General features: G+C 44.8%; 1 protein-coding gene and 1 pseudogene across 5 annotated transcripts; one reads left to right on the top strand and one right to left on the bottom strand.

The window, feature by feature from the left end:
* NGDN (neuroguidin) lies at positions 1 to 22,093 on the top strand. 5 transcript variants are annotated; one of them, XM_063913603.1, is made up of 11 exons: positions 17 to 108; positions 981 to 1,094; positions 8,239 to 8,298; positions 8,440 to 8,511; positions 18,783 to 18,920; positions 19,659 to 19,796; positions 19,938 to 20,055; positions 20,141 to 20,309; positions 20,403 to 20,556; positions 20,673 to 20,733; positions 20,925 to 22,093. In XM_063913603.1, the coding sequence occupies exons 2-11, from the start codon at positions 1,053 to 1,055 to the stop codon at positions 20,942 to 20,944; spliced, it is 972 nt and encodes a 323-aa protein (XP_063769673.1). In that variant the 5' UTR covers positions 17 to 108; positions 981 to 1,052; the 3' UTR covers positions 20,945 to 22,093. The 5 variants fall into 5 exon arrangements, with proteins under 5 accessions (XP_063769677.1, XP_063769675.1, XP_063769676.1 ...); XM_063913605.1 differs by lacking the exon at positions 981 to 1,094 and having other exon boundaries at positions 2 to 108; XM_063913606.1 differs by lacking the exon at positions 8,440 to 8,511 and having other exon boundaries at positions 16 to 108.
* Positions 17,121 to 17,239, bottom strand: LOC134945524 (5S ribosomal RNA; annotated as a pseudogene).
* Positions 22,094 to 27,442: the final 5,349 nt, after the last annotated feature.

The following is a 27,442-nucleotide window of genomic DNA, read 5'->3' as shown; positions in this document are numbered from 1 at the left end:
TTCCGCTTCCCTTGTTGGGTGCAAAAGGCGGGGCTTGCCACATGCTCCGCCCACCACGCGTGTCTTACTGCCACTCGGGAGGAACGCGGAGACATGGACGCTGTGCCGGTAAGCGGCGGTTGCTCCCGGTGCCGCTGTGCAGTGCGCGGGGTACCAGCATTATACACAGAACAAAGTGTCCCCCTATGCCCTGTATATTACACTAGTGGCACCTTACTTGGTGATTGGCTAATTTGTACTACTGTCTTTTAGAGTTTCATTTACACAGCATGTGATGCCCATATGTCACAGCGTGTAGTGTGCGCTTACAGCATGAACTGACATGGCAGCAGAGCATTAGAGAGCTTAGCTGGGGCCCCTTTTCAGGGGGCGTGGCATAATCACAAGAGGTGTGGTCATGCACCCTTAGGAAAAAAATAAATACAAAAAAACCATTGTATTTTAAGTGCCTCCATGGTCATACTGCAGCCCAGCACACAGCAGCATGTACTGGGCTGAGGAGAAGAGTTGCTCCTGTCAGGTAATCGGGAAGGGTCCCGGGGCTCCCAGTGGGCCCCTCCATCAGAACTGATGAGGGTAATTTGTACCTTCTCCCCCCCCCCCCCCTCAGCACCACTGCATGGCAGCATAGAGCAGGACACATCCCATGGGCCGTGCTGTATGCAGGGATTATTACTTGGCAATGGCCGTAGGAAACAACTTTTTAAAGTGCCCCTTCTGTATGAGTGACAGATGCACCCATAGTGGTACCTTGGCTTTTGGCAGTTATTGATATTTTGCTAAATTGGTGGATTAGTGGTGAGAGGGACACTACACACAAACACACACTACAAATCAAAAGCAGGTGTGTTATGTAAAATCGCTTCGATAGTCTACGGCACACATTTATCGTGTGTACCGTAGACTCTGGTGGACTTACTTGCATAGTAAAGGTGTAACTGTATTCTCTGTGTTAATCATGTCCCTGATATGTTTTATAGCTACAGACTCCACTTCTTTTATGAAAAGCATCTAATCCACTTTTGACGTCTTTGCATAAATTGGTCCCCACCATGTTATGTGGTGAGGAATTCCACAGCATAACGGCTCTCATGGTAAATTTAATCTCTTCTTGGCTGGTGGTAAATAGGTCCTCCTGGCATTTGATGAACCATTGTCCTTTGGTCAAAAAGTTTCTCTGGAAAGGGCCCTCACACTGGTCGATATATTTGAAAGATATGAACGATGTCGTTCATATCTTTCAGTGTGGATGCTTCAACAATTCATCGTTGAACAATCATCGTTTAAACATGCCACTCAATTTGGACGATATAGATGTCTATACTCTTATATCGTCATAATTGACCCTCAATATCGTCCAGTGTGTAGGCTTTAAATCGTTGGCAGAAAAAAATCGACCATCGATTTAATATCGCCAACATCACCCAGTGTGTAGGGCCCTTTAGACATCTGTTTTCTGACAATCTTGTGGCACTAACCTGGGCATGCCAAACGGAGATAGGCATTAACAGTGCTCTTCTTGCTTGGGAAGAGATTTATTGTGCCAAGTATAGAAATATTCATTGCCTCTCATGGTGATCCCTGTCACTGCTGGGTTTTGTTAATTCCTGCTTTGAAACACACTGCTGAACTCTCCAGCTGAGAATTCCATCCTCTGGATAAAGGGACCATCGAAGCATACTGCATTCCCAATGTGGTGTACTTCATCACAGTGTGAGATGTTTAGTGGGAAGTTTATTTCACCATATCGCGTGTCTGTTGCTAGAGAAGCAGCCATTTTGTGTGCTAACACTAAATATTTGATAATATAGCCTGTCCTCTTAGTCACATGGTTGAGTTTCTTCAGAGCCACATTCAAGAGTCATGTATTTCTAGTAAATATGGGTAGGTGGCGGTGATATGAATATTGCTGTTTCTCAGCTATCCTCCATTGTAGAGGTGACTAGGATGTTGTAGACACCAGTGACGTGAGGTGAGGCAGAACCTTTCCTGTCATACTCCAGTATAAACCAGAGTTCTGACAATATAAAATATATGAAAAATACAAAGAGTATATTATAAAGTTCTTCTTTGTATTCTAATAATTTTTATAGTCAAAAATATTGCGTAAAAAGTCTAACTAGAGATGAGCGGGTTCGGTTTTACTCTGTTCTCAAAATGGCATCTTATTGGCTCACGGATGTCTTGTGTTTTCAATAGCCAATAAGATGCAGTTTTGAGAACCGAGTAAAACCCGATTCTGCTCATCTCTAAGTCTAACAGGGGAGGTATGGCCTATCTTGTCCGCACATTTCTCTGTCCTCCATCTGGGGGACGCTGCGCCGTTACTTGTGGGTTAGAGGTGTGTGGTAGTGGAGTTTGGCACAGAACTATCAAAAGCTGACTCCTCCCCCCTCTAACCCCTCCCATCTCCTTCCTGCTCAGCCCTGTTCAGTTTTAGTTTTGTGCCTGTGGGGTACAGACACAGTTTTTATTTCTCTTTAGATTTTTTTTTTTTTTTTTTTCACAAATACCTAGTCCCTGTTTACAGGTGACAGGTATAACAGTGGAAGGGGTTAGTATCCCATTCCAGACTGCTGCATGGAGGCCACTATACCTTGGTCACTGGGGCCTTCAGAGAGAGAGAGAGAAGAAAGCAGCATCAGGTACTGGACAGCCACAATCTGTCATTGACAGTATTGGGCTGTCCCTATTTTCCTATTACTAATGGACATTGCATTGTTCCCCCGCCGCTACCAGAAACCCCCCCCCCCCCCCCCCGGAGCGCGCGACCATCCACAGACAGCCCGGATGGCTGAACTGGGGTGGAATGTGATGTGGAGGACTGTGGTTAGGTCCGGGAGGGTGTTATTCACTCCCTGGACCGTGGCTGTGCTGCCGTGACAACCGCTCTGTGTAGCGGCGCACGGGAGCCGAACTTCCGGTTTTGACGGAGAGTGAGAGGAGTGACGTCAGGCGGGCAGAGCCGTCTTCCCGCTCAGCTCTGCCCGCGCGCGCGCTGCTGGTCACGGCGCCATCTTCTCTGCCTGCAGACAGGGGGACGCTGTGCTACGGAGGGGGATTACATACACAAAACCGCAAGTATAAAAGGGGGGGGATCACAGTGTCTCCTCTAGTCCGGTGGGCTAAAGCAGCATGTTAACAGAAACATAAGCACATTCTCGTGGGTTTGAATCTCAGAGATATTTGTTAACAAACTTGGGGGACAGGACATAGTACACCAGAGTAAAGGATGACCAGCAAGCCAGAGAAACCTACAAAGGGAAAAACAACCTCAGTGGTTTATTTCTCATGTTCACAATGTGGCACAAAGCTGGCTAAGGGGAGTGCTGATGCAGGGACCCTCTGTACATCATGCTCGGGTGCACCAGCGGCAGATCAGCAGGCCAGATCCACAGATCAGTCAATGCCCCCTTGGGTCAAGGCCATGGTGGATGCAATTTCAGATTTGTGTCAGTCAAGGTCGGAAGCAGCTTTGGCCCAGACTCAGGTGGAACCGCTGTGGGCCCAGAATATGGGAAAGTGTCTCACTGATTTGACTCAGTCTGTAAATAAATTTGTAAATTCGGCCAGTAGTTCGGCGGCTTCTAAGCGAACGCAGCCGTTGCCCGCTATTGCATTTCCGGGAGAGGAGTTGGATACTCTGACATCTCCATTGGAAGAAGGGGAGGTAGATCCTGAATGGGACGAAAATTCGGCTTGGGAAGATGAGGATTTATCTACTAGTTCAGGTGTTAGGCTACTAATCGAAGCCATTCGTCAGACCCTTAATATTCAGGATGAGGCAGTAGCCGAGACTTCTTCCTCTTTCTTCAAACGACAGAAGAGACAGGTTACTGCCTTCCCTTCTTATTCGCACTTTGCGGATATTTTAAAAGAACCCTGGCTAAAACTGGATTCGCGTTTCCAAGCTCCTAAAAAGTTAAAATTTCTATATCCTTTTACAGAGGAGGATACAAAATTTTGGGAAACTGCCCCAAAGGTAGACGCTCCTATTTCGCATTTAGCAAAAGCTACGGTTATTCCGTCAGTACAGTCTGTGACTTTAAAAGACTCTACCGATAGGAAGATAGAAGCATTACTAAAATCTATGTTTTCCTTATCAGGTGTCTCTCTCCGTCCAGTTCTGGCGAGTGCCTGGGTGCTTAAAGCCGTTGATGAGTGGCTTGCACAGGTTGTATCTGGGATGCAGTCAGACGATCCGTCGGAGGCCATTCAATTAGCAGAACAGATTTCTGAGGCCCTTACTTACGTGGGTGAAGCCTTATTGGATTCGGTGGCGCTACAGTCCCGTGTTTCTGCCTTAACAGTATCCGCAAGATGATCTCTTTGGCTTAGGGTTTGGAATGCTGATTCGGACTCAAAGCAGACCTTGACGGCAGTTCCTTTTGAAGGCGAATTTCTCTTTGGATCAGAGTTAAAGAAGATAATTTCAGATACTACGGGAGGAAAGAGCCCTTTCCTTCCGTCTGCTCCTAACAAACCAAAACCTACAAGATTTCGGTCCTTTCGTACGCAGGGCAGAGGTAACTTCCAGTCCTTTCGACCCTTCTCCAGATTTCCACGGAGGGGATCATTCAGAGGTAGAGGAGCTCAGGCTACTCGCAGACCGGCCAGTAAGCCTGCCGACAAGCCTGAGGCATGACGCTTCGGGCCCTCTGGAGGGATCAATACAGGTTGGGGCTCGTTTACTTCACTTCAGGGAAGTGTGGCTCCTATCGAAACCAGATCGGTGGGTAATAGGGGTCATTTCCAGAGGATATATGTTGGATTTCGAAGAGACAGTCCCAACCCGACTATTTGTCACACCTCTCCCAGACGACCCCTCCAGACGTCAAGCTCTCCTTCAGGCAACAGCAACATTATTACAAAATGGAGTAATCCTTCCGGTCCCAGCTCCTCAGAGAGGTCGGGGCTTTTACTCGGGTCTTTTTCTCGTAGACAAGCCGGACGGTTCGTTTCGACCCATTCTAAATCTAAAAGCTCTCAATCCGTACCTTTCATCCCAAAAATTCAGGATGGAATCCATTCGCTCCATTATCGCAGCCATGGAGCCAGGGGAATATTTGGCTTCAATAGACATAAAGGACGCATACCTACATGTTCCAATTTGGACAGGACATCAATCCCTTCTGAGATTTGCAGTAGGTCCGTGGCATTTTCAGTTTCGGGCCCTTCCCTTTGGTCTCTCTACGGCTCCCCGGGTTTTTACGAAGGTCCTGGGTCATGTCGTCGCAGTTCTCCGTTGCAAAGGGGTCAACATCACCCCATACTTGGACGACCTGTTGATCAAGGCCCCGTCACCGGAGATTCTCACTCAGAACCTGTGTCTAACGATAGAGACTCTACAGTCGTTCGGGTGGATAATCAATTTTCCAAAGTCGTCTTTACTCCCGTCACAGAAAATGGTTTTTCTGGGTCTTCTATTCGACACCAACAGCCAGAAGGTGTTTCTTCCTACAGACAAGATTCAGGACTTACAAGCCAGAATCAGAACCCTGTTAAAATTGCCGGCAGTGTCAGTCCTCAGATGCATGCAGGTACTGGGCAAGATGGTGTCCTCATTCGAGGCAGTTCCATACGCCAGATTCCACGCCCGACCTCTTCAAGCTCAGATTCTCCACTGTTGGACTCGGACGGATTCACGTCTCGAACTGCAGTTGATACGCTTGTCGATAAGAACTCGTCAGTCGCTCTACTGGTGGCTTCACAGTCACAATCTGAGGAAGGGTGCGCCGTTCACGGTCTGGTCTTGGATGATGGTAACCACGGACGCAAGCCTCAGCGGTTGGGGAGCAGTGTTCCAGACTCATCATTTACAGGGGCGCTGGAGCAATCAAGAGTCAAAACTACAAATCAACATTCTGGAATTGAGAGCGATCCGGTATGCTCTCATTCGGATTCAGACCATGGTGCAGGGCCATCCAGTTCGGGTGCAATCCGACAATGCCACGGCAGTGGCTTACATCAACAAACAGGGAGGAACTCGCAGCTGGTCCGCAATGAGAGAGGTTGCTCAGATTCTCACGTGGGCGGAGCATTGGATTCCCGTGATTTCAGCAATTCACATTCCGGGAGTCGAAAACTGGGAAGCAGATTTTTTGAGTCGTCACACGATTCATCCGGGAGAATGGGAACTTCACCAGGAAGTGTTTCTTTCTCTAGTGGATCGCTGGGGAATGCCAGACATAGACCTGATGGCGTCACGCCTCAACAAAAAACTTCCGGTTTACGGATCAAGAACTCAGGATCCTCAAGCATTTCTGATCGATGCACTAACAGCTCCGTGGCAATTTCAGCTGGGTTACGTGTTCCCACCAATTCCACTGCTCCCACGTCTACTCCAACGCATTCGGCGAGAAGGCCTTGCAGTAATTCTGGTGGCTCCGGATTGGCCGCGCGGACAGTGGTACACTCTTCTAAGCAGCATGGTCGTCGGAGATCCCTTTCGCCTCCCTCTGCGACCAGATCTTCTTCTTCAAGGACCTTGTCGCCACCCAGATTTAAATCGGCTGGCTTTGACGGCTTGGTTCTTGAATCCAACATTCTGAAGGCAAAGGGTCTTTCTCGTGCGGTTGTTCAGACAATGATTCGGGCTAGAAAGCCGGTGACTTCTGGCATTTACCATAGAGTATGGCGTATTTACATTGCTTGGTGCGAGAAAAGGAACTTGACTCCGCATTTGTTTAGACTTCCTCGCCTGCTCTCCTTTCTCCAGGAGGGTCTTGACAAAGGTTTAAAACTTTCTTCCCTGAAGGGTCAGGTTTCGGCCTTGTCGGTCCTTTTTCAAAAGAAATTAGCAATCATCCCAGAGGTTCAAACATTCCTGCAGGGAGTACTTCGAATTCAACCACCTTTTGTTCCTCCGATTCCTCCCTGGGATTTAAACTTGGTACTTAAGGCTCTTCAAAAGTCTCCATTTGAACCTCTAGAATCTGTGGAACTACGTTATCTAACACAAAAAGTTGTTTTTCTTTTGGCGATTGCCTCAACTAGACGAGTGTCTGAGTTGGCGGCTCTTTCTTGCAGGCCGCCCTTGTTAGTGTTTCATGAAAATCGGGTGGTGCTGCGGACAAAGCCTTCATTTCTTCCAAAGGTTGTTTCAGCATTCCATTTAAATCAGGACATCGTTCTTCCAGCTTTTAATCCGTCATCTTCTCAGGGGGAGGATTCCCATTTGGCTCTCTTGGATGTTGTTCGGGCCTTACGTATTTATTTGTCTCGCACGGAGTCTTTCCGTCGTACGGATTCCTTGCTGGTATTGATTGATGCTCCCAAACGAGGTTGGCCTGCCTCTAAGAACACTGTGGCCCGTTGGGTAACTTCGGCCATCAGACAGGCTTACGTGTCCTCAAACGTTTCGGTTCCTGACTCAATTAGGGCTCATTCGACTAGAGCAGTTGGAGCGTCTTGGGCTGTTCGCGGTGGTGCATCTGTTGAGCAACTATGCAGGGCGGCGACCTGGTCGTCAGTCCATACGTTCACAAAGTTTTACCGGTTTCATACTTTTGGTTTGGAGACTGCCTCTGTTGGGCGTCGTATTTTACAGACGGCTATGCCGTCAACGTCTCCCTCCTCTCATTAGCTTGCTTTGGGAAGTCCCACAAGTAACGGCGCAGCGTCCCCCAGATGGAGGACAGAGAAATTGGGATTTTTGTTTACTTACCGTAAAATCTCTTTCTCTGAGTCCATCTGGGGGACGATGCGATCCCTCCCATAGTTTGTCTGGTTTAATTGGTTAATTTTTTATTCTGGTCTATCTCCTTTGGCTTGGCTAAACGTTAACTGAACAGGGCTGAGCAGGAAGGAGATGGGAGGGGTTAGAGGGGGGAGGAGTCAGCTTTTGATAGTTCTGTGCCAAACTCCACTACCACACACCTCTAACCCACAAGTAACGGCGCAGCGTCCCCCAGATGGACTCAGAGAAAGAGATTTTACGGTAAGTAAACAAAAATCCCAATTTTTGATCAAAACTCACCAAATTTCCATCAGTGTATACTGCACCTGTGTATAATGCCCGCAAGAGCCCTTGGACTCATATATTGTGTGTAAATCTGGCTCTGGTACTAGCCAGTTCCTCCTGAGCCATTTACCTCATTGCACGTCCCTGGTAGACACGCTTCAGGAATTCTGCAAGTTGAGAATAAAGGAAAGACAGAAACGTGGGACCAGAAAGTAGCATTAGGAATATTGAGCATACTTATCCTTATTTTTATTCATCCATGTGTTTTTCTGTAGGCAGTCATTTCCAGAGACCTCTCCGCAGCAAAGACTCTTCTTAGCACATTACAGGAGCAGGTAACATATATAACGTAAAGCATATTCCCCAGACTGATTTTGCATCTTTTGTTTCGGACTGTGGAGTTCTTCCTTTCATATAGGGCCCTATTTAATGTTTTTATTTTCTATTCTATTTTGATACATTGTGCCTCTTGGCAGGTGACCTCAGTCACAGCACATGTACAAAGCCTAACACAGAAAATCCGCAATGGGAATTATCCAACTGAAAAGGTTAGTAAGAAAGAAAATCTGTTAATTTGTTGAGATAATTAAAATTATTTCTAATTAATGTTTATATTGATAGTTTATTGACCTTTAGCTAGTGTGTGTTGGATATTGGGACAAATAATAAGAAAATTTAGCTCATACATTCTCATCAAATGAAACCTATACACTTTCTTAAACTTTTTATTTTTCTCTAAAGTGGGATTAACCCATTAACTTCTGTGTGAGATCGTACTTCGTAGACGTATTACGTAGCTCCCAAAATTTAGGCCATACATCTACTGCCTGGTTCCTCGTTCTGGCGATCCAAACCGCTGACCACGGGACATCATTGATCAGCAAACCGTTGGGGAATGGCAAAACCCTAGCATGTTAAAAATTCCACAACTTGCTGATGTGATGTAATTTTTGGTCGTAATCTGTGAATCAAGGATTTTCAACATGCTATACTTCAAAAATGTCAGGAGCTGATTGGTTGGTACTTTATCTCTCCAAGTTTTGATATAAATGCTCCATAGTCTTGTATGTAATAATTTTGTGCTGACCTGGGTGTGTATGTCCTAAGCCTCGGAGAGAGAAAGTAAAAACAATTCAGCTCCTAACTAATTTTTCAAATACAGCCTATAATATGGCAGTTAGGAGCTGATTGGCTGGTACTTTCTCATCTTGACTTATTAAAAAGACCCTATGGGCTGGTATAATCCTCTGTTATGTTGTGGTGCCACATTAGATGATTTCTAATCACTTTTGAAGGTTACGGTCTGGTAAAATATAAAAAGTACCATGATTTATATGGTCTAGAACAGTGGTTCTCAAACTCGGTCCTCAGGACCCCACACGGTTCACGTTTTCCATGTCACCCAGCAGCTGCACTGTTATCACCAACTGTCACATTTTAAAAATCTACAGGTGACCTGCAAAACGTACCTTGTGCGGTCCTGAGGACCGAGTTTGAGAACCTGTGGTCTAGAACGTAGTTTTTCAAATTCTGTCCTGAGGACCCCACACAGTTCATGTTTTCCAGGTCTTACAGAATCACAAGTGAAATAATTAGCTTTATCTGTGGATCTTTTAAAATGTCAGTGAGCAATGAGTACACCTGTGCATCTGTTGGGTGCCCTGGAAAACATGAACTTAGGGGATCCTGAGGACAGAGTTTGAGAACAACTGGTCTAGAAGAAACTAAACTGCTGCAAACAATAACTTGATGCAGCCTCTGTGTTGAATACTCAACAATTTTTCCCCTTATCTGAAGCATTACATGTGTGCAGCATCTAGTTATTTGCAGTTGTGTATACAGTCTCTCTCAGTGCACTGCCTTAGACCAGTGTTTTCCCAACTTCAGTCCTCTGGATTCCCTAAAGATTTATCTGTCCAATCTCTCTGGTGGGAGCAAAAATCTGGTAATGTATGGGAGCAAATGACAATCAACCATTTGCTCCCAACCACTGGATAACAGACAAATAGTTGTTCAGACAAATTAGTTAAATCCATTGGATAAAAAAAATGTTTTTGACTGTTTTCCAGTATTTGGGAGTAAATGGTTGATTTTCATTTGCTCTCATACATTACCATATTTTTGTTCCTACCAGACAGATTGAACAGATTAATCTTTAGGTGTGTACCCACCTTAACATTGCATATTATTCACTGCACAGGTGTATCGTATCCCATTACTGGCAGACACTGTCCACGGATGGATTTAATTATGGGGCAGATGTATTAACCTGGAGAAGGCATAAGGAAGTGATAAACCAGTGATAAACGCACCAGCCAGACGGCTCCTAACTGTTAATTTACATATTGGAGCTGATTGGCTGGTGCGTTTATCACCTTGCACTTATCACTGGTTTATCACTTCCGTATGCCTTCTCCAGGTTAATACATCTGCCCCTATGTCACTTGGGACCTACCTCCCAACATGACCCTCTCCAGGAGGGCCAGAATGCTCTGCTCCTGGACTTGCCTCTTAATGTATGATAGCCATCACCTGTGCTGAAACACCTTTCTTATCCAGTAACCTGTTCAAAACAGGTGCCGGCAATCATAAATGAAGAGAGAATTCCAGCAGCAGAGCATTTTGTTCCTCCTGGAGAGGGTCATGTTGGGAGGTATGCTTGTGATACAGAGGATAACTGTAAAACATGTACTGTTTGGGGTTCCTGAGGACTGGAGTTGGGAAACAGTGCCCTAGACCAGGGGTTCTCAAACTCGGTCCTCGGGACCCCACACAGTGCATGTTTTGCAGGTAACCCAGCAAGTGCACAGGTGTATTAATTACTCACAGACACATTTTAAAAGGTCCACAGGTGGAGTTAATTATTTAACTTGTGATTCTGTGAGGAGACCTGCAAAACATGCACTGTGTGGGGTCCTGAGGACCGAGTTTGAGAACCTGTGTCCTAGACATAAGACAACATTTGATTAGCAGTCACAATGTACTGAAACACTTTAGTGTGCAGTGACGAAAAGGTATTCAGCAGTGGTGTGGCAAAATGTTGGACGCCTCCCTAATTTCTCTGACGTCCTAGTGGATGCTGGGACTCCGTCAGGACCATGGGGAATAGCGGCTCCGCAGGAGACAGGGCACAAAATTTAAAAGTTTGACCACTAGGTGGTGTGTACTGGCTCCTCCCCCTATGACCCTCCTCCAAGCCTCAGTTAGGTTTTTGTGCCCGTCCGAGCAGGGTGCAATCTAGGTGGCTCTCCTAAAGAGCTGCTTAGAAAAAGTTTGTTAGGTTTTTTATTTTCAGTGAGTCCTGCTGGCAACAGGCTCACTGCAACGAGGGACTTAGGGGAGAAGAAGTGAACTCACCTGCGTGCAGGATGGATTTGCTTCTTAGGCTACTGGACACTAGCTCCAGAGGGACGATCACAGGTACAGCCTGGATGGGTCACCGGAGCCGCGCCGCCGACCCCCTTGCAGATGCCGAATAGAGAAGAGGTCCAGAAACCGGCGGCAGAAGACGTCTCAGTCTTCATGAGGTAGCGCACAGCACTGCAGCTGTGCGCCATTGCTCTCCGCACACTTCACACCAGCGGTCACTGAGGGTGCAGGGCGCTGGGGGGGGCGCCCTGGGCAGCAATGTAATATACCTATTCTGGCTAAAATATATCACATATAGCCCCTGGGGCTATATGGATGTATTTAACCCCTGCCAGGTTCCAAAAAAACCGGGAGAAGAAGCCCGCCGAAAAGGGGGCGGGGCCTATTCTCCTCAGCACACAGCGCCATTTTCCTGCCCAGCTCCGCTGCGAGGAAGGCTCCCAGGACTCTCCCCTGCACTGCACTACAGAAACAGGGTAAAAACAGAGAGGGGGGGCACTTATTGGCGATATTTATAATATTTGAGCTGCTATAAAGGGAACACACTTATTAAGGTTGTTCCTATATATATTTATAGCGCTTGGGTGTGTGCTGGCAAACTCTCCCTCTGTCTCCCCAAAGGGCTAGTGGGGTCCTGTCTTCTATCAGAGCATTCCCTGTGTGTCTGCTGTGTGTCGGTACGTGTGTGTCGACATGTATGAGGACGATGTTGGCGTGGAGGCGGAGCAATTGCCTGTAATGGTGATGTCACCCCCTAGGGAGTCGACACCAGAATGGATGGCTTTGTTTATGGAATTACGGGATAGTGTCAGCACGCTACAAAAGTCGGTTGACGACATGAGACAGCCGGCAAACCAGTTAGTACCTGTCCAGGCGTCTCAGACACCGTCAGGGGCTGTAAAACGCCCTTTACCTCAGTCGGTCGACACAGACACTGACACTGAATCCAGTGTCGACGGTGAAGAAACAAACGTATTTTCCAGTAGGGCCACACGTTATATGATCACGGCAATGAAGGAGGCTTTGCATATCTCTGATACTGCAAGTACCACAAAAAGGGGTATTATGTGGGGTCTGAAAAAACTACCTGTAGTTTTTCCTGAATCAGAGGAATTGAATGACGTGTGTGATGAAGCGTGGGTTACCCCTGATAAAAAACTGCTAATTTCAAAGAAGTTATTGGCATTATACCCTTTCCCGCCAGAGGTTAGGGCGCGCTGGGAAACACCCCCTAGGGTGGACAAGGCGCTCACACGTTTATCGAAACAAGTGGCGTTACCGTCTCCTGATACGGCCGCCCTCAAGGATCCAGCTGATAGGAGGCTGGAAAATACTCTAAAAAGTATATACACACATACTGGTGTTATACTGCGACCAGCAATCGCCTCAGCCTGGATGTGCAGTGCTGGGGTGGCTTGGTCGGATTCCCTGACTGAAAATATTGATACCCTGGATAGGGACAGTATTTTATTGACTATAGAGCAATTAAAGGATGCGTTCCTTTATATGCGAGATGCACAGAGAGATATCTGCACTCTGGCATCAAGAGTAAGTGCGATGTCCATATCTGCCAGAAGAAGTCTATGGACACGACAGTGGTCAGGCGATGCGGATTCCAAACGGCATATGGAAGTATTGCCGTATAAAGGAGAGGAATTATTTGGGGTCGGTCTATCGGATTTGGTAGCCACGGCAACAGCCGGGAAGTCCACCTTTTTACCTCAAGTCCCCTCCCAACAGAAAAAGCCGCAGTCTTTTCAGCCGCAGTCCTTTCGTTCCTATAAGAACAAGCGAGCAAAAGGACATTCATATTTGCCCCGAGGCAAAGGAAAGGGTAAGAGACTGCACCAAGCAGCCCCTTCCCAGGAGCAGAAGTCCTCCCCGGCTTCTGCAAAGGCCTCAGCATGACGCTGGGACCTTACAAGCGGACTCAGGGGCGGTGGGGGGTCGCCTCAAGAATTTCAGCGCACAGTGGGCTCACTCGCAGGTGGACCCCTGGATCCTGCAGGTAGTATCTCAGGGTTACAGGTTGGAATTCGAGAAGTCTCCCCCTCGCCGGTTCCTAAAGTCTGCTTTGCCAACGTCTCCCTCCGACAGGGCGACGGTATTGGAAGCCATTCACAAGCTGTATTCTCAGCAGGTGATAGTCAAGGTACCCCTTCTACAACAGGGAAAGGGGTATTACTCCACGCTATTTGTGGTACCGAAGCCGGACGGCTCGGTAAGACCTATTCTAAATCTGAAATCTCTGAACCTGTACATACAAAAATTCAAGTTCAAGATGGAGTCACTCAGAGCAGTGATAGCGAATCTGGAAGAGGGGGATTTTATGGTGTCCTTGGACATCAAGGATGCTTACCTTCATGTCCCAATTTGCCCTTCACACCAAGGGTACCTCAGGTTCGTGGTACAAAACTGTCATTAGCAGTTTCAGACGCTGCCGTTTGGATTGTCCACGGCACCCAGGGTCTTTACCAAGGTAATGGCCGAAATGATGATTCTTCTTCGAAGAGAAGGCGTATTAATTATCCCTTACTTGGACGATCTCCTGATAAGGGCAAGATCCAGAGAACAGCTGGAGGTCGGAGTAGCACTAACTCAAGTAGTGCTCCAACAGCACGGGTGGATTCTGAATTTTCCAAAATCCCAACTGATCCCGACGACACGTCTGCTGTTCCTAGGGATGATTCTGGACACTGTTCAGAAAAAGGTATTTCTTCCGGAGGAGAAAGCCAGGGAGTTATCCGAACTAGTCAGGAACCTCCTAAAACCAGGGACAGTGTCTGTGCATCAATGCACAAGAGTCCTGGGAAAAATGGTGGCTTCTTACGAAGCGATTCCATTCGGCAGATTCCATGCACGAATTTTTCAGTGGGATCTGCTAGACAAATGGTCCGGATCGCATCTGCAGATGCATCAGTGGATAAAATAGTCGACAAGGACAAGGGTCTCTCTGCTATGGTGGTTGCAGAGTACTCATCTGTTAGAGGGCCGCAGATTCGGCATACAGAACTGGGTCCTAGTGACCACGGATGCCAGCCTGAGAGGCTGGGGAGCGGTCACACGAGGAAGAAACTTCCAGGGCGTGTGGTCAAGCCTGGAAACGTCTCTTCACATAAATATACTGGAGCTAAGAGCAATCTACAATGCTCTAAGCCTGGCAAAACCTCTGCTTCAGGGTCAGCCGGTGTTGATCCAGTCGGACAACATCACGGCAGTCGCCCACGTAAACAGACAGGGCGGCACAAGAAGCAGGAGGGCAATGGCAGAAGCTGCAAGGATTCTTCGCTGGGCGGAAAATCATGTGATAGCACTGTCAGCAGTGTTCATTCCGGGAGTGGACAACTGGGAAGCAGACTTCCTCAGCAGACACGATCTTCACCCGGGAGAGTGGGGACTTCATCCAGAAGTCTTCCACATGATTGTGGTCCATTGGGAAAGACCAATGGTGGACATGATGGCGTCCCGCCTCAACAAAAAACTGGACAGGTATTGCGCCAGGTCAAGAGACCCTCAGGCAATAGCTGTGGACGCTCTGGTAACACCATGGGTGTACCAGTCAGTGTATGTGTTCCCTCCTCTGCCTCTCATACCCAAGGTACTGAGAATTATACGGCAAAGGGGAGTAAGAACGATACTCGTGGCTCCGGACTGGCCAAGAAGGACTTGGTACCCGGAACTTCAGGAGATGCTCACGGAAGATCCGTGGCCTCTACCTCTAAGAAGGGACCTGCTTCAGCAGGGACCGTGTCTATTCCAAGACTTACCGCGGCTGCGTTTGACGGCATGGCGGTTGAACGCCGGATCCTAAGGGAAAAAGGCATTCCGGAAGAGGTCATCCCTACCCTGGTCAAAGCCAGGAAGGAGGTGACTGCACAACATTATCACCGCATTTGGAGAAAATATGTTGCATTGTGTGAGGCCAGGAAGGCCCCGACAGAGGAATTTCAACTGGGTCGATTCCTACATTTCCTGCAAACAGGATTATCTATGGGCCTCAAATAAGGGTCCATTAAGGTTCAAATTTCGGCCCTGTCGATATTCTTCCAGAAAGAATTGGCTTCAGTTCCTGAAGTTCAGACTTTTGTAAAAGGAGTACTACATATACAGCCCCCGGTTGTGCCCCCAGTGGCACCGTGGGATCTCAATGTAGTTTTGGATTTTCTCAAATCCCATTGGTTTGAGCCACTCAAATCGGTAGATTTGAAATATCTTACATGGAAAGTAACCATGCTACTGGCTCTGGCTTCAGCCAGGAGAGTGTCAGAATTGGCAGCTTTATCATATAAAAGCCCATATCTGATTTTCCATTCAGACAGGGCAGAATTGAGGACGCGTCCTCATTTTCTGCCTAAGGTGGTATCAGCGTTTCACCTGAACCAGCCTATTGTGGTGCCTGCGGCTACTAGCGATTTGGAGGATTCCAAGTTGCTGGACGTTGTCAGAGCATTGAAAATATATATTTCAAGGACGGCTGGAGTCAGAAAATCTGACTCGCTGTTTATACTATATGCACCCAACAAGCTGGGTGCTCCTGCTTCTAAGCAGACGATTGCTCGTTGGATTTGTAGCACAATTCAACTGGCACATTCTGTGGCAGGCTTGCCACAGCCTAAATCTGTCAAGGCCCACTCCACAAGGAAGGTGGGCTCATCTTGGGCGGCTGCCCGAGGGGTCTCGGCATTACAACTCTGCCGAGCAGCTACGTGGTCAGGGGAGAACACGTTTGTAAAATTCTACAAATTTGATACCCTGGCTAAGGAGAACCTGGAGTTCTCTCATTCGGTGCTGCAGAGTCATCCGCACTCTCCCGCCCGTTTGGGAGCTTTGGTATAATCCCCATGGTCCTGACGGAGTCCCAGCATCCACTAGGACGTCAGAGAAAATAAGATTTTACTTACCGATAAATCTATTTCTCGTAGTCCGTAGTGGATGCTGGGCGCCCATCCCAAGTGCGGATTGTCTGCAATACTTGTACATAGTTATTGTTACAAAAAAATCGGGTTGTTTATTGTTGTGAGCCATCTTTTCAGAGGCTCCTACGTTATCATACTGTTAACTGGGTTCAGATCACAAGTTGTACGGTGTGATTAGTGTGGCTGGTTTGAGTCTTACCCGGGATTCAAAATCCTTCCTTATTGTGTACGCTCGTCCGGGCACAGTATCCTAACTGAGGCTTGGAGGAGGGTCATAGGGGGAGGAGCCAGTACACACCACCTAGTGGTCAAACTTTTAAATTTTGTGCCCTGTCTCCTGCGGAGCCGCTATTCCCCATGGTCCTGACGGAGTCCCAGCATCCACTACGGACTACGAGAAATAGATTTATCGGTAAGTAAAATCTTATTTTATGATGTATGGTCTTTGTTTTTTTGTGTTGAAGGAGAAATAGGGAGCAAACTATACCATAATTATGAAACAACACATATGGTCCTTTAAAGAGAACAAAGGACCAAAAAAAAGCAACTATAAGCCTTTAAAAATTGAAATGATGAAATTATTAAGACATAACTTTTATTAATGTATACTCTAAGAAAAAGCGAGAGCTGGCGTCAATAATTAAAAAACAGAGGTGGTCATAGGTACTAATGTACCTGTCATAGGCAAGATAATGATTTAAGTGAGCGAAAATAAATAAAGCCTCATTCAAAATAATGAATCATATATATCCTCTATGGTCAGAATTTTGTATGAGTGAGGTCACTACCTCGATATAGTCTAATAAATGCTGTAACCTGAGACCAGGTTGATACACTGGGTCCCAAAATGTTTTCGCTGCTGGAGAGTAAAATACCTACGGTACCTAGTATTCCCTGGTGGTTCCTCATCCAGGTACTGACCAGGCCCTGCAGTGCTTGGCTTCCAAGATCAGACGAGTTTGGGCATACTCAGTGCGGTCTGACCGTAGGTAGGTCCGTCTCCTAGGTGCACCGTCAACCGATTATGTTAGGACCCAGGTAGTCAATCACAAAGTGAGTACCAGGCTATGTTTATATCAGAGAATGGGATAAGTACCAGTTTTTAGTTAGTATCAGAGAATATTGGTGCAATAAATTGCTAAATTGTGACTAAATGATCTAATCAATGGTGATTTGAGGCAAAAATAATAACTGAGGTCTTGGGGTTGGAATTTCCAAGATCAAATTCTACCATTTGCTCTTAAATAATCTAAGCAACAGGAGGGCTTTGTAGCGCCCACAATAATCAGGACAATGGAAAATACGTCTGAGGTACAAAAAAAACCTAATTCTCTAATAATGAATTTAGCATTATAATTTGCAGTTACTGCAGTCCCTTGTGAGAGGGTTTCTCTGTCTCCCCCCTTGCCCAGCAATCATGCACCACAAAGAAATATTAAGCACAAAATGCATCACATTAATTTGAATTAATCAGCTTTCCCCTATTAGCTAGGGAAGTATATGGTGGACTTTACGGGAGAACACGGGGGAGCTGTGGTTTGGGCAAGAAGAACCCGTTTTCCTTACCCAACCTGTTCAGGAGACCCTCAGAATGGTGGACAAAGCAGGAATCGAGGAGTGAGGCGCCGGCGGTACCGTAGGTATTTTACTCTCCAGCAGCTAAAACATTTTGGGACCCAGTGTATCAACCTGGTCTCAGGTTACAGCATTTATTAGACTATATCGAGGTAGTGACCTCACTCATACAAAATTCTGACCATAGAGGATATATATGATTCATTTTTTTGAATGAGGCTTTATTTATTTTCGCTCACTTAAATCATTATCTTGCCTATGACAGGTACATTAGTACCTATGAACACCTCTGTTCTTTAATTATTGACGCCAGCTCTCGCTTTTTCTTAGAGTATACATTAATAAAAGTTATGTTTTAATAATTTCATCATTTCAATTTTTTTCAAGTGTGCCCAGGAAAAGGCTTATAGTTGCTTTTTTTGGTCCTTTGTTCTCTTTAAAGGACCATATGTGTTGTTTCATAGTTGTCATAACTATCTTCCGGGAGCACCACCAACCATTTGCTGAACGCATCATTCTAGTAGGCTCTCATGTTGGTTTAACTATAATATTTCTAACTTATTGTAAAATAATTGCTATATCCTGTGCAGATTTACTTCTTTTTGTTAAGTTTATACCATAATTATAACATTCTGTAAAAGAGCTAAGAAAGCTGAAGGTGTTTGATCCTCCAGATGTGTGGCTGGAGATTACAGGCACAGTTGGGCAGCCATTTACACAAGGCTGTCTATGCAGTAAAACATAGGTCATGTCCTACTAGGTTCAATAATACCAGGAAACTTTGGTTTATTTCTTCAAGGGATCAATGTTTCCTTTCTGGTGTATGCAGCCGTTTTCTGTCCTTTCTTCATCTTTTTGGGAAAAATGATATGTCTGTGTGTATAGCTCCGGCATAGTGTGCAAGGTTATGCTAGTCTAGGTTCATGGATATTCAATATTAACATCATGATCTATTATAGGGTCTTAGCTTCCTAGAGCTGAAGGATCAGATGCTTTTGCTGTATATGCAGGATCTTACTCATATTCTCATGGAAAAGGTGTCTGGGAGATCCTTTAAAGAAAATCCAGGCATTATGAGACTAGTGGAGATACGCACAGTGAGTAGACTGTTCCTTTGCCTCACATCGGTTGGTTGTGAAAGAACACAAAGAACTCGTATACTACCATTGTGTAAACTATGAGCCCCACTCTGAAAAAAATTATATAGAAGTGGTTCTTTATCCAGACAGCATGCATAGACTTGTTAGTGTAACAACTCAATCATGACGAGCACCACTATTATTTAATTATTGTTTAATTTATATTTCAGTAATATAGTAATAGTTTATTTGCATATAATCAGCCACAGACTGTCTTCATGATCACCTGAATTCAGCTTGTTCCATATTCTTCTGACTGAATATACAAGTATATGTGCTCATACCATGCAAATTAGGTTTTGAGACAAGGGGGTGTCCAACTTCAAGTATCAAAATAAGTATTTGTGCTGCATGTTAAAGCCGGCAGTATTTTTCTATTCCTTTAAGGAAGGGGGAAAAAGTTTGCATCCCAACATGGCCTGTTCAGGAGAATATCTGCACCCTTTAGCTGTTTTTTTTATACTAATTTTAAGTGAGGCCCTTATTCTTGCAGACACATTTGTAAGTGTTCAGGTAACCGTACATAGGTTGTTATCAGCATAAAGGTTATGCTGAAAATTGTGTAAGTGTCTGAATTAGTGAGGGATGTTCTTGCTCGATTTCAGAATGCTAATGAAGACTACTCCATTTGTTTGGTGCTGTGTTGGTAGTGTTCCTCAGAGTATAGGAAGATGTTTATATGCTTCTATATCTAAGGTTTTGGAGAAAATGCGTCCAATTGATCAGAAGCTGAAATACCAGATAGATAAGCTGGTGAGAGCTGCTGTGACTGGGAGCCTTGGAGAGAATGATCCTCTACGCTTCAGACCCAATCCTCAGAACCTGATGAGTAAGGTGAGATTTAACAAAAAACCCTATGATAGTTAGCCTAAACCAACAGTTTGTTCCTTACCTCCCTTTTTTTAGTTTATTGCATTTAAGCCACTCAACCGTTCTGTTTCCTACCCCCCCCCCCCCCCCCCCCCAACTCTACAGTTGGAGGAGTCTGACAAGGAGGCTTCAGATGGTGATGAAGAGAAGATTGGACCAGGCAAGAAATCTCAGGGCACAACCAGGAAGTATAGACCTCCTCGTCTTGCACCAGTGCACTATGGTAAGCAGTTGATAAAATATGGCCTTTGCCATGGCTACAGAAAACTGGGCGTCTGCCTGTTTTCTGATTCTAAATCTTCTCACAGATGACACGGAGGCAGAGCGAGAACAAAGAATTCTAGAGCGAGCCAAGAAACGAGCTCTGAGCAGTTCCGTTATCCGGGAACTGAAGGAGCAGTATACAGATGCTCCAGAAGAGATAAGAGAGGGACGAGCTTACCATATGATGCGGCATGAGAAAGATGACCAACATCGGTGAGTAGCTTGTGCACTCCAGATGTGAGCTTGGAGAAAGCTTGTAAATACACTTGCAACCCTCATTTATGATTTGTTCTTCTCTTCTCACAGGACCAATTATGAAGAGTCCATGATGGTGCGGTTAAATATGACTCGAAAAGAAAAGGCTCGTAAAAAGAGGTCACTTGCCATGACCTCACAGCTCTATTCACTGACTCACTTTACAGATATCAGTGTCCTCACCGGAGGAGATAAAAGAACAGAGGTGAGATAAGAAAGTTGCAGAATGATGATAATAGGGCAGGGAGAATCAGTCATTTTCTGTAGTCACATTACGATTGTTGTGCGTCACCAGTTGTTCTGTTGGCTTTTCAAATGTAGGATATGATGCCTTCTGCCAAGAAACCCAGAAAAGGACCGAAAAAGGGAAAAAAGAAGAAAGGCAAGTTTCTGTAATGGTTTGCTGTATTACTGTTGGAGATATTTTTGTGCGGTATTTTTATTTTTTTAACTCTGTTTTTGTATCTTCTTTTAATTTTTTTTTTTATATATTATTATTTTTAAGCTTTGGTTATTCTAAGTGTGATTGGTTGTTAAATAATAGGAAGTAACATCTTGCTGTACTCTTTTTAGGATTCAGGAAGCGCCACTGAGTCAGAATGGTGCAGTACTGTTTTTTTTCACCACCGGTCGGATGTACCAGCAAATTTATCAGGATAGTAAACATCCATTGTATCGGTGTCTCGAAAGAACTGTGGTTCTAGAAATACTTGTCCATGTGTATCTGATGGACTGCTAGGGTACACTTTTATTTGTATGTATTGGAATCTCTATCCAATAGAGGAATATGTCTATGAAATGAAATGTGTCTGTTGACAAGATTGAGCCTGCAAATCAAGGTCTGTTGGATTTTGGATATGTGGAGTGCAATAAAACCTTCAATGAGAGATACTAACACACAGCCAGGGCTTGTGTTTACCTTGCTGAATTAGGCATTTTGTTTCCAAAGAATCTTTGACAATCACATACTTCATTATGAATATTCTCAAAGCTTCTTGTCATGTCGGATGCCATTAAACTACAATAATTCTACTTATTAAACTTTTTAGGGAGACAAATCTGTTTTCCTTGGTCAGTTAAGTATTTATCGAGTAGTTAGAAGGAGTCTGGAACCTTTGCAAATCTCTCACGTGTACTGTAGGTTAAGTCCCATTAAAGCACCCATTTATCAGGCTTTATATCTGATGATCCCAATTTTGCAATGGGTAGGGACTGAACAACCTGTAAACAATCACATGAACGGAAGACGCACAGCTCCATCTAGTATATCAGGAAATTTGTGCTATGGCTCTCCAGTTGTTTATTATATTAATGACTACAAGGTTGTACTTGATGGTGCAGCATTATGATGAGTCAAGTCTGCTGGATTGCGAAAGGAATGGAGGTGTATCTGCACACACACACAATTAGCCAAAAATAATTGTTTCGGAACAAAAGTTCCTCTGGAGAACCCCTATAAATTATTGGTAATTACCATTTATATTGGGGGTGCTACCAACTACAGCTAGAATGAGTACCAACAGAAGAAGAAAAAAGGGCTGTATTGTCGGTGCACACAGGGAGCAGTGGATTAATTTCCACTCTTCCATAAAACTTAACTTTTATTATTATCATAAAACAACAAATTGCCTTTATTTAGACTTCAAGGTGAGGCGAAACATAGAGGTTAAAATCATTGACATAGACAAACATATAAAGGTGCAATAAGAATTAATAAGTGTGAATAAAGATTTAAAAATGTGTGTCGGCGTACCTTATTCTAATGTCCACAGACAATTGTATAGAATTTATCCTACATTAAACCAGCATTCCTTTATTCCTTAATTAATTATATTTATTCATGTTAAATCTTAGATCACAGCACATGAGTCACTTTTTATTCCCTGTTACTTTTTCTTTTTATTATAATACCAGACACCTTTAACCATTATCTGATAGGTAATGATAACACTGGTTACATAGTAAGGTATGGTATTCATGAGTGTAGTGAGCGTTATTGGGTATATAATCACACCTTCTAGAGAACACATATATACATTAATTATCTATGTGATAGTGATAGTATTCCGGTGCACACACAAATATTGTCTCTAGAGGAGAAGCATCCTCATTTATTTAAGACTAGTGGCATCCTCTCAACTAATCACATATATATTTATACATATGAGAATAATAGATATATTGCAGTATATCAATTGTGATACCTCATTATAAGATGTCTCTTTGTTAAACTACTGGATTTTGCAAACCTTGTAAATATCCAAGGTATGTTTACTGTAAGCAGAATTTTAATTTTTCTGCATGTTCAAGAATTCTCCTGCGTACATACAATGTCTCATTAATGAGCTGACATTGTTGCCATTTGTTAGCAGTTATGGCATCCGTGTATACATTTGCATAATGTTGGAAATTGGACTATGAACACGGTCGGCAAAATATATTAATATATCTCCTCTATAAGGACAATGTATTAGATCCAGTAATATTAGGTGATATATCTCACAAAATGCATATCATTCTAGGTTAGCTATGTGGTAGTTGTAATTATCCAGTGCTCACACAGTTATTATCCTTAGAGGGGAAGCACCCTCATTTGTTTAGGATTAGTGGCACTTTTCTCAACTAATCACATTCTAGTTCATGCATATAATAATAATGAGTAAAAATGCTGGAAATTGGACTATAAACATGGTCGGCAAAATATATTAATATATCTCCTCTATAAGGATAATGTATTAGATCCAGTAGTATTAGGTGATATGTCTTAAAAAATGCATATCATTCTAGGTTAGCTATGTGGTAGTTGTAATTATCCAGTGCTCACACAGTTATTATCCTTAGAGGGGAAGCACCCTCATTTATTTAGGATTAGTGGCACTTTTTTTCAACTAATCACATTCTGGTTCATGCATATAATAATAATGAGTATATTTCAACTAATATTTGAACTGCCTCTTTGCAAGGTGTATTAATATACCACTGAGTCATGCACACCTTTTAACTATCTAAGATGTATTTGTTGTGAAAAAGATTTTTCTTTGTATATAAAGGGTACATTGATTCAGGTTTTTATTTTATTATTGTTCACTGCTCACATACCACAGCTGCGTGCTTATTAAGTGATTATGCACAATAATATTGGAACATTTATTATACCTATCAGTTTAATTTCTGTCTCCAATATAATTCAGCTTATCTAAACTTCTCCTATGTCTAAACAATGTCTCAGATTGCGAAAGGGACAGTTTCCTATTAAACTGGTTCAGAATATTGTGATGCACAAGTGAAGCAAAGTTTGGTTTGTTTGTTTTTTTTATTCCTTTTGTTAATTTTGCAAAAAGAAAAACAAAAAAGCCCCACACTTTACTATTGTCTTACACTTTAAATTTCAGTTTGTTTCACAAATTGAGCGTATGCTAAACTGCCATACGCTCATTAAAATAAAACAATGCCTGTTTTACACCTTGAGGGATGTCAGTCAGAGGGAAAATGGTTTCTATGGTAGAATCATTGTATTAAGTGAAGAAAAATACTGGAAACCACAAATTTGAACCAGTAATTGGTAATACAGGAAGCTAGTGCGCATTCCCCCTATCACGTCTTACCAGTACCAATGAAAATAAAATTGTAAAAAAGAAAAAACATTCACATGTGAAGGAAATATGGAATGACCTTAACGATATTAAGAAAACAAGTTTATCTACATGGAAAGAATTGATCGCATTTAAAACGTATAGTGTGTAGAATTCTAGTAAGCAGTGTGACTGAACTGTTCCTTGAGAATGCAGTGTCTCCTAAGTGTCTACACAGAGATTTCCAGTATGGATGAGAGCTGCCACTTACTGTGGTCATCTTCTGAGTTCATTTATCAACAATTTGGTTTAGTTCGCACGCTGAACTTCCAGCCTGTTTCTATGACAGCATATGGCTATAGCCTGCATAAAAATGATAGAAACAACTGATCCGGGACATGATTAATTGGTGCAAAGCAGAATTAGGAATATATTTAACATTAAGCAGTTTACTGTGGTACAGTGCTAAATATAAAATCTAAAGGACCTCATGCTGCTTTTGAAGAAATGGTTTAGATCTGCACCCAACCCTGGCACTCCCAAGATACCTCCAGAAATGCTTCACTCCAAATTCATACTTACCATCCACAATAAACAATTCTACTTTCTCTAACGTCCTAGTGGATGCTGGGGACTCCGTAAGGACCATGGGGAATAGACGGGCTCCGCAGGAGACATGGGCACTTTAAGAAAGAATTTAGAGTCTAGTGTGCTCTGGCTCCTCCCTCTATGACCCTCCTCCAGACCTCAGTTTGAATCTGTGCCCGGACGAGCTGGGTGCTGTTTAGTGAGCTCTCCTGAGCTTGCTGTAAGAAAGTATTTTGTTAGGTTTTTTATTTTCAGAGAGATCTGCTGGCAACAGACTCCCTGCATCGTGGGACAGAGGGGGAGAGAAGCAGCCCTACTCTCTGCAGATAGGTCCTGCTTCTTAGGCTACTGGACACCATTAGCTCCAGAGGGATCGTACACAGGATCTCACCCTCGTCGTCCCATCCCGGAGCCGCGCTGCCGTCCCCCTCGCAGAGCCGGAAGACAGAAGCCGGGCGACAGAAGCAAGAAGACTTCGAAATCGTCGGCAGAAGACTCCAGTCTTCACTGAGGTAGCGCACAGCACTGCAGCTGTGCGCCATTGCTCCCACATACACCCACACACTCCGGTCACTGTAAGGGTGCAGGGCGCGGGGGGGGTGGGCGCCCTGGGCAGCAATTTAGAACCTCTTTGGCAAAAGTTTGCACATATACAGTTGGGCACTGTATATATGTATGAGCCCCCGCCAAAAATTGTATATTACAGCGGGACAGAAGCCCGCCGTCGAGGGGGCGGGGCTTCTTCCTCAGCACTCACCAGCGCCATTTTTTCTCCACAGCTCTGCTGAGAGGAAGCTCCCCAGGCTCTCCCCTGCAGATACATGGTAGAAGAGGGTAACAAGAGAGGGGGGGCACATAATTTGGCGCAAAAAGCAATATAACAGCGGCTACTGGGCTAACATTAAGTTACTGTGTTATTCCTGGGTTATATAGCGCTGGGGTGAGGGCTGGCATACTCTCTCTCTGTCTCTCCAAAGGGCCTTGTGGGGGAACTGTCTTCAAAAAGAGCATTCCCTGTGTGTGTGGTGTGTCGGTATGCTTGTGTCGACATGTTTGACGAGGAAGGCTATGTGGAAACAGAGCGGGAGCAAATGAATGTGGTGTCTCCGACGGCGCCGACACCTGATTGGATGGATATGTGGAAGGTTTTAAATGATAATGTTAGTTCCTTGCATAAAAGGTTGGATAAAGCTGAAACCTTAGGACAGTCAGGGTCTCAGCCCGTGCCTGATCCTATGTCGCAGAGGCCGTCAGGGTCTCAGAAGCGCCCACTATCCCAAATTGTTGACACAGATACCGACATGGATTCTGACTCCAGTGTCGATTACTATGATGCAAAGTTACAGCCTAAATTGGCTAAATCCATCCGTTATATGATTATAGCAATTAAGGATGTTGCACATCACAGAGGAAACCCCAGTCCCTGACAAGAGGGTTCATATGTATGGGGAAAAAAGGCAGGTGGTGACCTTCCCCCCTTCACACGAGCTAAATGAGTTATGTGAAAAGGCTTGGGAATCTCCAGATAAAACACTGCAGATTTCCAAACGGATGCTTATGGCGTATCCCTTCCCACCAACGGACAGGTTACACTGGGAATTCTCCCCTAGGGTGGACAAAGCTTTAACACGCTTATCCAAGAGGGTAGCCCTACCGTCACAGGATACGGCCACCCTAAAAGATGCTGCGGATAGAAAGCAAGAGTGTACCCTGAAGTCCATTTATACACATTCAGGTACCTTACTAAGGCCGGCAATTGCGTCGGCCTGGGTGTGTAGTGCTGTAGCAGCATGCATACCTTATCTGAGGAACTTGATACCTTAGACAAGGATACTATATTAATGACCCTGGGGCATATAAAAGACGCTGTCCTATATATGAGAGATGCTCAAAGAGACATTAGCCTACTGGGCTCTAGAATAAATGCAATGTCGATTTCTGACAGAAGGGTCCTGTGGACTCGGCAATGGACAGGTGATGCCGACTCAAAAAGGCACATGGAGGTTTTACCTTACAAGGGTGAGGAATTGTTGGGGAGGGTCTCTCGGACCTGGTCTCCACAGCTACTGCTGGAAAGTCAAATTTTTTGCCATATGTTTCCTCACAGCCTAAGAAAGCACCGTATTACCAAATGCAGTCCTTTCGATCACAAAAAGGCAAGAAAGTCCGAGGTGCGTCCTTTCTTGCCAGAGGCAGGGGCAGAGGAAGGAAGCTGCACAACACAGCTAGTTCCCAGGAACAGAAGTCCTCCCCGGCTTCCACTAAATCCACCGCATGACGCTGGGGCTCCACAGGCGGAGCCAGACCTGGTGGGGGCGCGTCTCCGAAATTTCAGCCACAAGTGGGTTCACTCACAGGTGGATCCCTGGGCAATAGATATTGTGTCTCAGGGATACAAGCTGGAATTCGAAGAGATGCCCCCTCACCGATGCCTCAAATCGGCCCTGCCAGCTTCCCCCTTAGAGAGGGAAATAGTGTTAGCTGCAATTCACAAATTGTATCTTCAACAGGTGGTGGTCAAGGTTCCCCTCCTTCAACGAGGAAAGGGTTATTATTCGACCATGTTTGTGGTACCGAAACCGGACGGTTCGGTCAGACCCATATTGAATTTAAAATCCCTGAACATATACCTGAAAAGGTTCAAGTTCAAGATGGAATCGCTCAGAGCGGTCATCGCAAGCCTGGAAGGGGGGGATTTTATGGTGTCTCTGGACATAAAGGATGCATACCTTCATGTCCCCATTTATCCACCTCATCAGGCGTACCTCAGATTTGTGGTACAGGATTGTCATTACCAATTTCAGACGTTGCCGTTTGGTCTCTCCACGGCACCGAGAATATTTACCAAGGTAATGGCAGAAATGATGGTACTCTTGCGGAAGCAAGGGGTCACAATTATCCCATACTTGGACGATCTCCTCATAAAGGCGA

This window comes from Pseudophryne corroboree, chromosome 1, assembly GCF_028390025.1.
Source record: "Pseudophryne corroboree isolate aPseCor3 chromosome 1, aPseCor3.hap2, whole genome shotgun sequence".
NCBI classification, from domain to species: domain Eukaryota; kingdom Metazoa; phylum Chordata; class Amphibia; order Anura; family Myobatrachidae; genus Pseudophryne; species Pseudophryne corroboree.
Note: the sequence above shows the minus strand (reverse complement) of the source record. Positions and strands in the feature narration are given on the sequence as shown.

Excerpts from the sequence above, each read along its gene's own strand:
- NGDN (XM_063913603.1), top strand. The coding sequence starts at position 1,053 with ATGTTATGTGGTGAGGAATTCCACAGCATAACGGCTCTCATG. Across the intron at positions 18,921-19,658 it reads GACTAGTGGAGATACGCACA|GTTTTGGAGAAAATGCGTCC; the intron begins GTGAGTAGACTG and ends TCTATATCTAAG. Across the intron at positions 19,797-19,937 it reads CTCAGAACCTGATGAGTAAG|TTGGAGGAGTCTGACAAGGA; the intron begins GTGAGATTTAAC and ends CCAACTCTACAG.